The sequence below is a fragment of the Dreissena polymorpha genome, chromosome 5, assembly GCF_020536995.1.
Source record: "Dreissena polymorpha isolate Duluth1 chromosome 5, UMN_Dpol_1.0, whole genome shotgun sequence".
Lineage (NCBI taxonomy): Eukaryota > Metazoa > Mollusca > Bivalvia > Myida > Dreissenidae > Dreissena > Dreissena polymorpha.
In genome coordinates, this window is record NC_068359.1 from 39,563,869 (window position 1) to 39,577,936 (window position 14,068).

At 35.2% G+C, this 14,068-nt stretch overlaps 1 protein-coding gene across 1 annotated transcript in view; it reads right to left on the reverse strand.

Annotated features, from left to right (window-relative positions):
• The window catches only part of LOC127882459 (uncharacterized), a 152,474-nt gene that overhangs the window by 74,342 nt on the left and 64,064 nt on the right, over positions 1-14,068 (reverse strand). The window contains exons 32-33 of the mRNA XM_052431098.1: positions 11,473-11,595; positions 7,707-7,829 (exon numbers count right to left, since the gene is read on the reverse strand). Of these exons, the coding sequence (XP_052287058.1) occupies positions 7,707-7,829; positions 11,473-11,595 (246 nt within the window). The remainder of the gene's footprint in view (positions 1-7,706; positions 7,830-11,472; positions 11,596-14,068) is intronic.

Sequence of the window (14,068 nt, forward strand, 5' to 3'; positions counted from 1 at the left end):
AGTTGTTTTCTTTCACGACGTTGAAAGTCTAGAAGCTTATTCTTACAGAAAGCTTTAAATTTGTTCCTCAGATCTTTAAAGTTACGCAAATGAATTGCTGAATTTGTTACTCTAAATTGACGTAACACGCGTATTTAGCTCGCTTTTTATCATCGCACTCAGAGTCCCACCACTCGGGCTGCGTTGGGTTAATGCGGAATGATCGTACTTGCATGTGCTTTCCAGCTGTTGCATATAATGCTGTGATTTGTTTTATTGCTTCGTTAATATCAATGTTAATATAATTTGAAATTATTGTGCTGTTTGACTGGAGGTTATTCTTAAATGTGGATATAAAGACCTGCATTTTAGTATCACGCCTTTTAAATCGGGGTAACGGGTTCGTGGTACTTGACGTATGATACGTTTGAGGCATTGTTGCGGGTACGACGGATTTCAATTCAAAGGTACATGATATCGGGAAATGATCGGAATCATCTCTATCTTATACTCTAAAATCTTTCAAATGTGTATTAAAAAGTTCTGGTGACGCTATCATGTAGTCGACTACGCTTGATCCGTCATTTGAGAAACAAGTGAATTCGCCATTTTTATCGGATTCGAATCGGCCATTAAGAATATGGATATCAAAAATGCAACAAAGATTTACTAGAGAGCGGCCAAAGCTATTTCCAATAGTATCTTTATTTTGCCTAGGTATTTCGTATGTGCTACCGTTATAATCGATTTCACCGTATATGTATTTTAAATTATCACATGGTATAAAATCGAGATAATCTTTCGTTCTGCAATTGAAATCACCAGACAGAAACAGAGATGTGTCGGGATAATCAAACCTTATTTTTTCTAGGTCATCATAAGTTTTGGTAAATCCGTTAGAATAATCGGAATTCTCGTTATTGTTGTAAATCATCGACCCCTCGGGAGATACATAGGTAAAGTACATAATAACATCGCTCATCTCATAACATTTTGAGAAACAAAAGTGGATTACAACACAATCAACAAAATCGCAATATACCCTTTTTATAAAATTAAGTGATTCTAACTTATTATGTATAAAGACACTAATACCACCACTATTCCGTAAAGCATTTGGTTTACGTTTTCTGACATAATCATAACAAGTAAATCCATCTAAAAAATTATTAAATTCACCTTGAATGTTGCCCCATGTTTCACACAAGTTTATTATGTCAAACGTTTGTTGATATGATCTTAATTCGCTATTGCCTTGATGTCTGTTTAGACCGGCAATGTTCCACGTGAATATGCTGCAGTGTTCACAAGCGTTTATATGTTGGCCTTGACCCACTTCCTATGCAAACAGTGATTGGCTCGGTGTGTCGTTATCCTCGGAGGTGTCCGAACGATGATCAGAGAAACTTCGGTAATCCTCGGTGACCAATTGAGAAGGGTTATCATTGGTGACGGGTGGTCCATGTGGTATTTCGCTTCGGTAGTCAGCGAATCGTCTTTCGTCCGTGATGCTATTGTTATCGTTGTACTCACGTGCTTGATGTGCACGTGGTTGAAAACTCCTGCGTGAAGCGATGCGTTCAACACATTGTGTAGTGTCATTAAATTTGTAAATATCATTGTTTATGTACAGTTTGTCGAATCTTATGGTTGCGAAGTTGCCATTCTTTCGCTCAGTAATCATCCGTTCGCCCAACTTATGCCTGTGACGCTTGACTCGATCAGAAAAATCTTGTTGCACAGAAAAAGATGAGTTTGATTTCAGGGTAGTTTTCGCTTTATTGAAGAAAGATTGACAGTCCTTGAATCTGGTAAAGCGAGCTATAATCGTGCATTCTGTTTTATTGCGAGATTTCACTCTGTGTGCTCTATCGATGTCTATGTTTTCTGCATGCTCGTGTCCTAGCGTGTTTTTCATAAATTCCCTCAGTTTCTGTTCTGTAGTGTCCCATTGTTCGTTGATAGTTCCTGGTATACCATGAAATTTTAGATTATTGCGTCGTGATTGGTTTTCTGTAATATCCAGTTTTTGTTGCATATCGGTAACTTGTTGTTTTAAATCAATGTTATCCTGTTTAAGGCGTTCGTTGTCAGATTTAAGGTCACTGATCGTCGACATGATTTTATCCATTTTTGAATCAATGTTTGTAAATTCAGTTGAGACTTTATGATGTTGTTTGTTCATGTCGTTCCTTATTGCCGAAAGCATTTCTAGGATTTCGATATTATTGACTGACCTGTTTTCGTTTCTTGCGATCGTGTTGGGTTCTTGTATTCGTTCTTGGGAAATAGGGTAAGAGGTTGTCGGAGTCGCATATGTTGATATTCGCCTTTGTTTAGGGTCAAACGTTGTTCGGTTGTTGTTCGGGCACCGAGAGTCAATTACTGGGGTAGCCCCGGACGGTGCCTGCGCTCGAGTCACGGGACGGATAGGTATTGACCTGCTATCGGCCCTAGAGTGTCATCTTGGCCGGAATGCTGCGTTTTGCGTCTAGTTCCGACTTCCTTTGGGGGACCCGGGTTGGATTCTACGTCGCCACATGTGAGAATAATGGCGGCAATGCACGTGGCAAGGCGAAAACTGGTTAAAACCTACATTTAACACCTTTAGGAATCACAAGTACTTTAATCCGATAAACTGACTTCTTCGCCTGACTAAAACAGCCAATACGCGCTCTCCAAAGAACAATATTTATTCCCATATTCATACATTTGTAAAGAAATGCACGAGTCACAAAAACACGTCCGTGCTGATCAGGGGACACAACTATGATTATCTATGTAATCTTAAAATAAAACGTCAAAACAGAGAACAGTCAATCTGCTTTGCATTTCTTCCAAAATATAACGGAAAATAATAAGCGATGTTTGATAAATTCATTTTAGTGACTGATGTCATAACATTTGTACTTGCCTTTTTTATTACTCATTCTATACAAATGATTTTGATTTTCAAAGCATTTAATGTTTTTTTGACAAATATGAAGCTTTTCATTTTCCTACGCCAGTGTGTGAATTGAATTGTTACCAATGAAACCACAAAGTTTGAATTAAAGAAATTACTTTTCTTGAGGTTTATTTCTTTGTTCAATTATAAAACAAAACTTGTTTCATACAAAGATGTTGTGATTCACCTAACCACACTAAAATTATGTTGTAAAGGCTCATAATGTTGCATAACTTAAAATTGATCAAACACCATAATATGTTTAATACATACCAGTGAATTCAACATGGACACAAATGAAAATTAACTTCAGAAACCTTAAAGGTATTGTAACAAAAGGAGGTCAACCAAACAACCAAACACAATATTACTTGTGTATTTAATTATTTGTGATAGAAAACTTCCTATATTTTATAACTAATATCTTAGTTCTATAAACGTAAGTTACAATACATGACTTAAAATGACAAACAGAGTAAAGTGTTTATATATAATTTCCATGAACATACATTTTGTCAAACATTTGTGTTAGAATATTAAGATAAACAATAAACTTTAAACTTCTTAACATTATTTGATATTTTAACAGGAAAATTCTTTTAATTGACATCCCCAACAAAATAATTTTTGGTTGCCGATGGGTGCAATTCCGTTTATAAACACTACAATCTTAGAGAACATAATTAATGTAATTGTTTATATGCATTGCAATTCTTCTCATTGATATCTATACATCCATGAAGTTTCATGTTGAAATCTTTAAGCATATCTGAGACATCTAGGCCCTGAACATTACATCATACAAAAAACAAAGTGCAATAACTCTTGTTTAAGAAAGTGTAGGGTTATAGTTCTTGTGCAAGGAAATTATCCTCATTGATATCAATACAACGATGAAATTAAATGTTGTAATCTTCTAAGGTATCTGAAATAAAGCCCTGAAAAGTTACATCATATAAAAAACAAATAGCGATAACTCTTATTTGAGAAAGTATAGGGTTATGGTTCTTGTGCTTGGCAATTATCCTCGTTGATATCAATACACCCATGAAATTTAGTGTTAACATTTTTTGTGGAAATTCTGAGATATAACCATGAAAATTTACATCAGACAAAAAAAACAGAGAAGGCATTAACTCTCATATAAAAAAGTGTAGGGTTATGGTTCTTGTGCATGGAACTTCTGCTCATTGAAATCTATATACCGATGAAGTTTCATGTTGATATCTTATATAGTTTCTAAGATATTTCCATGAAAAATTTGTGACAGACAGACGGACGGACTGACAGACCGACAAAGCCAATTCTATATCCCTCCATTTTTGTCGGGTGTTAATATGAAGACTTTCATTATTTTTATTCAAGTATATAATGCCTCAGTGGTGAAGTACCACAACTTATTATGTGTTAAAAAAGCAACAACAAAAACCTGCAACAATTAGTGAGAAATCCCTTAAACAGTTGGATCTGAACAGAACATTTATGAAAATGTTATTCCAGGGAGTTTTCTAAGATTTTTGTTTTCATTTCCTAAGCAAAGAGGGTGACTCAAAATTGATTCAAGTATCTGCTAATCAGTGGCCAGGGCACTGTCTCCCCCCCCCAAAAAAAAATAAAAAAATGATTGACATTACCATGAACAAAGGCATTCTATCACAACTCAAGTGACAAATCATAATTAATGCAAATCACTTCCAAGACATTTGGTAATCCCAAATTGAGATTTCAGACGAAATAATGCATGTCAAAGCCTTGTGCGGCAATTATTGACATAAAAAAAATCCCTCACTTTCCTTGCATGGAGACAAAGGACACTTAGCAAAATTCCAAGGAAATTAGAAATGTGACCTTTAATACAATACTGGGGAACAATGCAAACAATGTGCAAAGGATTTGAGGGCCCAGTGTAAATTCAGACTTGGCTGTTCTTTTTAATTATTTTAATCAAAGCGCTGAAAAAAATTCAAATGTATACAGAGTGTGTCTTAGCGCACAGCTCAATATGTGTGTGTGTGCATTGTTTATCCTCCTATGTATGTAATAGAGATTAATTGAACGAAATAACAAAAGGATTTCCTTTTAAGACGTTCTGAAAGCAAATAAAATTTGCATTCAACATCATATTAAATGAATATTGTTGGAATTTCGAATACCTATCTCACTTACAATATAATTTCATGATGGAAATTCCCTATACAAAACTGTTTTGACACCATATCTAAATGCAAAATTTACAATAAGACCTTAAATGACCTTTACATAACGCCAGCAGACACGAATGCATACATTCGAACATTTCATAGGCTGATCCGAAAGAAATTCTCTGAGCTTTGGCTACATCACTGTGTCTCTGCACAGTGTAAAGGATGTTACACTGTTCAGTGTTAGGAATTCCTGACTACTCTTTGCATGTTCAAACGACACCTAAACACAAATTGTGGCCTAGGTAAAACTACGCTTTAGAATCCAACTCGAAGAAATCCAGGGTCTGTAATCGGTCTCTTAATCGTCAGTGGAAGAAATAATTGACTATCGATAAACACAGTTTTGCTTTCAAGATGAGAAAACAAACACTACCAAAATAGTATAGGATCACGATGAGAAGTAAATCGTTTCATTATTTAACCACAAAAGCTTGCCGTATTTGGTCAGCAAGTCTTGAAATCGTTCCTGAACGCCTGAAAATGATACCCTACTTTACCAGTTTGCTGTATTTACTATTTTGAATTCAATTTTATATCGAGCAACATTGTGCAAAAAATCAGGGTGCGGGATCGCGAGACTTTTTGGGGTTCCACCTTTTAACTTTAAGGAATTTATACACGAGGATAAGTGGTGTTTTATTTCAAATAACTTTTTAAAACAAATTTTCTTAAGACTTTCAACTAGTGCATAAAAGACAAATTTTTATGCTGCTTATGGCAATGTGAAATAAATCAGAATTACTTTATTTAACAAGCATGTGTACTTGTTCAAAAATTCTATTTTTACTGCACTATTTGTACACGGTTATTTGTCTTGCAACGTGAAATTTTTTCACCGATTTCAGACGTTTTGAAAGATTTATTGTTATACCTTAAGATATTGGCACAAACTGCAAGAAAAATGTCTTTTATGCACTATAGATTTTTCAAATGCATTTAAATAACTTGAGATACCTGCAAAAAATAAGTTCTTAACGGTGTCAATACGTTTTGTCCAGCCCGTGTGTAAACCCCTGAAAACCCCGTTGATTCTGCACCCTTAACATGTGCCATTTACAATACGCTATATGCTAAAAGTGGTCCTATGCCATATGCGCCCATCATAGCATTGGCCCACCCAGCCTGCGCATCTTGCAGTCTGGTCAGGAGATACATTATGAGACCATAAAACCTTGAGTGATTTTATAGCGGTCAGCATAGCCTCTGAGCAGACTGCGCAAATGCGCAGGCTAGGCTTGGGCTGCGCTGGCCGTAACGCCATAGGGCCCATTTTCGCATGACGCGGCTATAAAAATGCTGCGTGTTAATCAAATAATAATGTAAGATTTATTTTGATCGTGAAGAAAGAAAATTGCGTGTTTATCAAATAATATACGATATATTTCGATGTTGTAGACAGAAAACTGCGTGTTAAGCAAATATTAATATACGATATGTTTCGATGGTCAAGTAATAATACTGCATGTTTTTATTCAAATATAAATAACGATATATTTCGATGGAGAAGAAAGAAACTCACTCATGCGGTGAATATGCAAAATTGTGAAATTAAAAAAAAAACAATTGTTAAACTTTTGTTCTAAAGTTTATAATTTAAACAAGTAAATTTTCTAATTTTATTAAAAGTCAGCATTTACGCTGAATATCTTATTGAAGTATATTTTTTGTAACAATTAGTGTGTTTTTTTAATTCGGTTTTAGCGATTAAAATGTATTTGTGTCGTTGTCTGTAGTATACCTGTAGTTATTTGTGAACTCATGTTCAACTTTTTATAAATTGAGAACTGTGAATATAAACAAACTTTAAATTTACTATTGCCTTGTTATCACCGGTGCAATTGAGAATACAAGAACGTTTCCCAGACATATCAGATTTTACCCCGCTGTACTAGCAAGCACAATTGAACGAGGTTGCGCAACAGACGCGTGATAGTGCTGCATATCTCTTATTGATCTGCAGTAGTTTTACTTCCCCTTATCTATCAATAGCCTTAGATTGAACTGTGCTGCGCAAAATACCACGTGATGAGGACGCAGAAAATAGTTGACTATTCTAAACATTCATAAACATTCTCTTCCGCTACTCGTATAATTCAAAAATTGTTTAATGGTGTTTTCCATATACGCCCCGTTCAAAAATATTCAATTGTACACGATATTCACATTATGTTTCCGTTTGTGAATAAATATTTAGTGGGAGAACTGAAACCTCTGACATAAATGGCGAACTATTTTATTAGGCTTATCGTAGTTAAGAGCGAACTGACTTGAACTTTTTGGTACAACTTAAAATAAATTAAAATGATTTTTCCCTTGGAAATGAATGTGTTACAGCTAAACTGTAAATTGTGTTCAAGTTTTCGAATAAGAGTGATCGTACGTTTGTGATATATTTAATATTCTCATTTACAATAAAATACGTATAATTCTTTTTGATAAACGGTATGCTGATACTGATACAAGTATTACACGGTTGAACATCTATCTATTAAACCCCGAAACCAGACGAACAACAAAGGTGATGACTAAAACCTCTAAATAAATAAATAAGTCAATTACGAACGTAGGTTTCGAACCTAAGCAGCTATGTTCGTCTGCTTGTAGCTGAAATCCGGTTAAACAGGAGCATTGATACCCGCCAGGTTGGTTAGAACACTTGTGCGCACAGCCGCTCATGCCTGTCATGCACTCGTCAATATCTGCAACGAACGAGAAAACACCGATGTCACGGTTTACCCTAACAAAGCTGATTCAAAAAACCTTGTTGGCACAGACAAAAAAATGTTGATTCATAAACTAATATTGTTAAGTTAGTTATTGCCGAGGCAGAAGATTGTCTTTTGCATCAGCAATATCTCATCGTGCATACATTAAAGATAATTTTAACTGAAACGATAATGTTTTCGGAGAACATGCTGCTGGCTCAAAAGATAATGCTGGATCAGAAGGCAATGCTGACTAGGAATACAAAGCTGGTACAGAAGAAAACGATGGCTCACAATAGTTGGCTCAGAAGATACTGTTAAGTGTGAACTTTATGGTGCACAGAATACAATGCTGGCTCAAAAGATAATATTAGCTGAACATTTAATTGGGCATCAGGACACAATGCTGACTCAGAAGATAATATTGGCCGAACATTTAATGGTGACTCAGTAAACAATGCTGGCTCAGAAGATAATATTGGATGTATATTTTATGGTTCCTCAGGAGACAATGCTGACTCATAAGATAATATTGACTGAACATTTACTGGTTCCTCAAGAAACAATGCTGGCTTAGAAAATAATATTGGCTGAACATGTAATGGTTCTTTAGGAAACAATGTTGGCTCAGAAGATAATATTGACTTAACATTAAATGGTTCCTCAGGAAACAATGCTGGCTCAGAAGATAATATTGGCTGAACATATAATTGTGCCTCAGGAGACAATGCTGACTCAAAAGATAATATTGGCTGAACATTTAATGGTGCCTCAGGAGACAATGCTGACTCAGAAGATAATATTGACTGAAAATTTAACGGTTCCTCGGGAAACAATGCTGGCTCAGAAGATAATATTGACTGAACATTTAATGGGCCTTAGAAGACAATGCTGGCTCAGAAGATAATATTTGCTGAACATTTAATTGTGCCTCGGGAGACAATGCTTGCTCATAAGATACTTTTGGCTGAATATTTAATGGTGCCTCAGGAGACAATGCGGGCCCAGAAGATAATATTGGCTGAACATTTAATGGTGCCTCTGGAAACAATGCTGGCTCAGACGATTATATTGGCTCAACATTTAATTAACCAGTCGCCACCTGTCAATCAAATTTTCCGATCAGCCAATCAGATATCGATTTTTACACACCCCTCAGTAACGCTTATCTGGCCGCCATTTTGTCCGACAAACAAAGCTTGACGTACATATGGATTGGACTTAATTGTTAAGAGTTTACACAGATTTTATATCAAATGCCTGATAATTGCTGTTTGATCATTATTCAAAATTGTAGGTGCTAAACATACTTTATAAAAGGTCATTATATTACCTTTATTTCTTGAACATTTGAACGAGTAATGAGAAAACAAACACAATAACTAGTTTGACCACAACAGTTGCGTGTTCTATAAAACGTGTTTAACCGTTTGATGCATAATAGTATTAAGCAGTTTGGGCAACATAATAATTGCCACACGTGCTTATTAATAATCTCAGCTTATTTGTCGATAATCAATAAATGACAATATGTTGCGCGGATCTCAGAATGAAGGAACATTAAGGCATTGTCAGGTACTGTACACACGAAAACAAAACTATTTAATTACTTGAATCATTTCCAATTATATATTTATTTTCTGTTGATCATAAACAAGGGAAATCATCATAAATTGTAAACTTAAATATTGTTTTAACTAAAGTAAAAACAACAAAAAGCTGATTTCAACGCGGCTTAGCCAGCCTTAGCGACTTCGAGTGTAAAATGTACGTCTTATAATACAACAACAACAACATTTCTAATACAACATATATTGATACGGGGAGAAATGTGAACATTGCAATGAACATATAAGGTCCATCTTGTTATAAATAAACAAATGAATAATAATTATGTTTAATATATTCCATTTGAATGTTCGTGAACAGAACCGTAATACCAACATTTCATTTTTCGATAGTGAAATGTAACTGGTTCACTTAAAAAATACATGAAATAACATGCATATCAGACTATTTGTTAATGAAAACACGAAATTAGACCTATATTAAATTATGGTTACAATCAAAATTTAATTTATATCTAAATAAAAAGAATCGGTGCATTTTTAAAAATAACACAATAAAACAAAGATCTAAAGATTTTTAATAAACAAAAAACTCATAATGATATAGATGTGTCATTTGCATTTAATAAAATTATTTTCAAATTAATAATTATATATGAATAGCCGCCAGATTAACTGTAAGGCCGTTTAATACTAGTTCAAAATCAATATGAAATAAATGCTCATTCTTACAACAGATTTTTATTCAAATCCCTATAATATGTATATGAAACGTTTCTGATAGTCAGTCTGCCGTTTCCTCATTTATTTTGATTACGCCATTTCCCTCTAAAGCATTTATGATTGTATACAAGTTTTACAAAGTAGTTCAGTTTAGTGTGTGGCTTTAACAATTTATATTGCAGAAAATAGCATGATACATCGTTACAAATATAGTATTTTACTCGCCTAATCCGCTATCATTTTGATCTGCTTGTCGGAGTTTTCTAATCACTAGACCACGTTACTATTTGGGCGGAGCGATCGATAATTTGGCGACTGGTCAATTGTGCCTCGGGAGACAATGCTGACTCAAAAGATAGTATTGGCTTAACATTTAATGTTGCATCAGGAGACAATGCTGGCTCAGAAGATAGTATTGGCTGAGCATTTAATGGTGCCTCCGTAAACAATGCTGGCTCAGATGATAATATTGGCTAAACATGTAACGGTGCCGCAGGAAACAATGCTGGCTCAGAAGATAATTTTGGCTGATGATTTAATGGTGCCTCAAGAACCAATGCTGAATCAGAAGATACTATTGGCTAAACAGTTAATGGTGCCTCCGTAAACAATGCTGGCTCAGATGATAATATTGGCTAAACATGTAACGGTGCCTCAGGAAACAATGCTGGCTCAGAAGATAGTATTGGCTGATGATTTAATGGCGTCTCAGGAAACAATGCTGACTCAGAAGATAATATTTGCTAAACATTTAATGGTGCCTCAGGAAACAATGCTGGCTCAGATGATAATATTGGCTGAACATTTAATGGCGCCTCAGGAGACAATGCTGACTCAGATGATACTATTGGCTTTACATTTAATGGTGCCTCAGGAAATAATGCTGGCTCAGAAGATACTATTGACTAAACATATAATGAAACGTCGAGAGACAATGCTGGCTCAGAAGATAGTATTGGCTGAACAAGTAATGGTTGCTCGGAAGATGATGATGGCCGAAAGGTTTATGCTTGCAGGGAAGATAATGCTTGTCACATATAAAACTTGCACAGAAGATTATCCTTACCGACGCTTTAGAATACAACTGTACTTATATACCGTAACGTCATTAAAACGTTTATGAATAAGGTTGTTTGACAACAACAACAAAAAAAACACACTTTAGGCAAGTATAATCTTCTCAAACACAGCTCAAGGAATTGTATGATTTCCAGGTATTCCGTGTTATATATCACACAAAACTGGTAAGATATTAGAAGTTCACATGTTTTTAGGTGAATCAGAATATATTAAGTAGATTTTTGAGTGGGTAAGAAATATTCCCGAATCACAAGTTATTGGACTACCTGCGCATGTTTTATTGTCGGCCTGGAGTCGGAAGCCTGTGCGGCACGAGCAGACGAAGCTACCGACGGTGTTCGAGCACTGCTGTTGGCAGCCGTGCGTCTGTCTGGCGCATTCGTCAACATCTGTAGATATTATGAGTCGCGGTCTAAGAAATTGGGTTAATGCATGTGCGTCAAGTGTCATCCCAGATTATCCTCTGCGGACTGCATAGGCTAATCAGGGACACCGCTTTCTGCTTTTATAGAATTCTTCATTTAAAGGATTTCTCTTCTTAACGAAAATCCAATTAAGGCGGAAAGTGCCGTCCCTGATTAGCATATGCGGACTGCATAGGCTAATCTGGGAAGAAACTTTACACAGACGTATTAAACCCCGTTTAACCAAAGCGAGAAAAATATATTGTGTATTACCTCATAATTATCCCAAATTGAGATTCCAGACAAAATAATGCATTTCAATGCCTTGCACGGCAATTATTAGACACTTAACACATGCCCCCACTTTCCTTGCATGGACACAAAGGACAATGAAATTAGAAATGTGACCTTTATTGCATTAATGGGGAAAAATGCAAACAATGTGCCAAGGATTTAAGGGTCCAGTGAAAATTTAGACTTGGCTGTCCTTTTTAATTATTTTAATCAAATCGCTAAAGGCAATGAAGTTGTTCGCTTTTGCATAAACTTAGACACACAAAATTAGATTATAGCCATTTATCGCCAGTTTGAAATATAAAAAAAAACATTTAAATATATACAAAGTGTGTCTTAGCGCACATCTCGATATGTGTGTATGCATTGTTTATCATCCTATTTATGTTATAGAGATAACTTGAACAAAATAACAACAGGATGTCCTTTTTAGACGTTCTGAAAATATAATGAAAATGGGATAATGAGAACCAGTTAATATAAAATAAAATTTGCATTTACCATCATATTAAATGAATATTGTTGGAATATCGAATACCTATCTCACTAAAAATATAATTTCATGATGGAAATTTCCTTTAAAAAACTTTTTGACACCATATACAAATGTAAAATTTACAGTAACACCTTAAATGACCTTTCATAACGCCAGCAGACACGAAGGCATACATTAGAACATTTCATAGACTGATTCGAGAGAAATGCTCTGAGCTTTGGCTACATCACTGTGTATGTGCACAGTGTAAAGGATATAACACTGTTCAGTGTTAGGAATTCCGGCCTATTCTCTGCATGTTCAAACGACACATAGACACAAATTGTGACCCAGGTAAAATACGCGTTAAAATGCAACTCGCAGAGTTTCAGGGTCTGTAATTGGTCACTAAATCGTCAGTGGAAGACATAATTGACTATCAATAAACACAGTTGTGCTTTAAAGATGAGAAAAAAAACACTACCGAAATAGTATAGGGTCACGATGAGAGGTAAATCGTTTCATTTATTAACCACAATGCTTGCTGTATTCGGTCAACTAGTATTGAAATCGTTCCAAAACGCCTGAAAATGATACCCTAATTTGGTAGTTTGCTGTATTTGCTATTTTGAATTAAATTTTATATCGAACAACATTGTGCTAAAATCAGGGTGCGGGATCGCGTGCCTTTTTGGGGTTCGGCCTGTTAACTTTAATGTATATATACACGACGGTAAGTGGTGTTTCCTTTCAATTCACGTTTTAAAACAATTTTTTTAAAGAATTTCAACTAGTGAATAAAAGACAGATTTGTCTCCTGCTTATGGCAATGTGAAATACATCAGAATTACTTTATTTAATAAGCATGTATGTTCTTTTTTTTTAAATCCATTTTTACTGCATTCATTCAAAGATTTATTCTTATACCTTAAGATATCGGCACACACTGCAAGAAAAACTTGTATGCACTATAGATTTTGTAAATGTATTTAATAATTTGAGATACCTGCAAAACTAAAGTTCTTAACGGTGTGAATACGTTCTGTCAAGCCCGTGTGTAAACCCCTGAAAACCCTGTTGATTCTGCACCCTGAACATGTGCCATTTAAAATACGCTATATGCTAAAATTGCTCCTTTGCCATATGCGCCCATCATAGCATTGGCCCACCCAGCCTGTGTATCTTGCAGTCTGGTCAGGAGATACATAATGAGAACATAAAACCTTGAGTGATTTTATAGCGGTCAGCATAGCCTCTGAGCAGACTTCGCAAATGCGCAGGCTAGGCTTGAGCTGCGCTGGCCGTAACGCCACAGGGTCCATTCTCGCATGACGCGGCTATGAAAGTGTGATTTGAATGTGTTGAAAGAATGCTGCGTGTTAATCAAATAATAATTTAAGATATATTTTGATCGTGAACAAAGAAAATTGCGTGTAAATACATATTAACATACGATATATTTCGATGTTGAAGACAGAAAACTGCGTGTTAAGCAAATATTAATATACGATATATTTCGATGTTGAAGAAATAATACTGCATATTTTTATTCAAATATAAATAACGATTTATTCCGACGGTGAAAAAAATAACTCATGCGGTGAATATTCAAAATTGTGAAATAAAAAACAGCAGTTAAACTTTTGTTTTCAAGTTAATAATTTAAAAAAAAGTTAATTGTCTAACTTT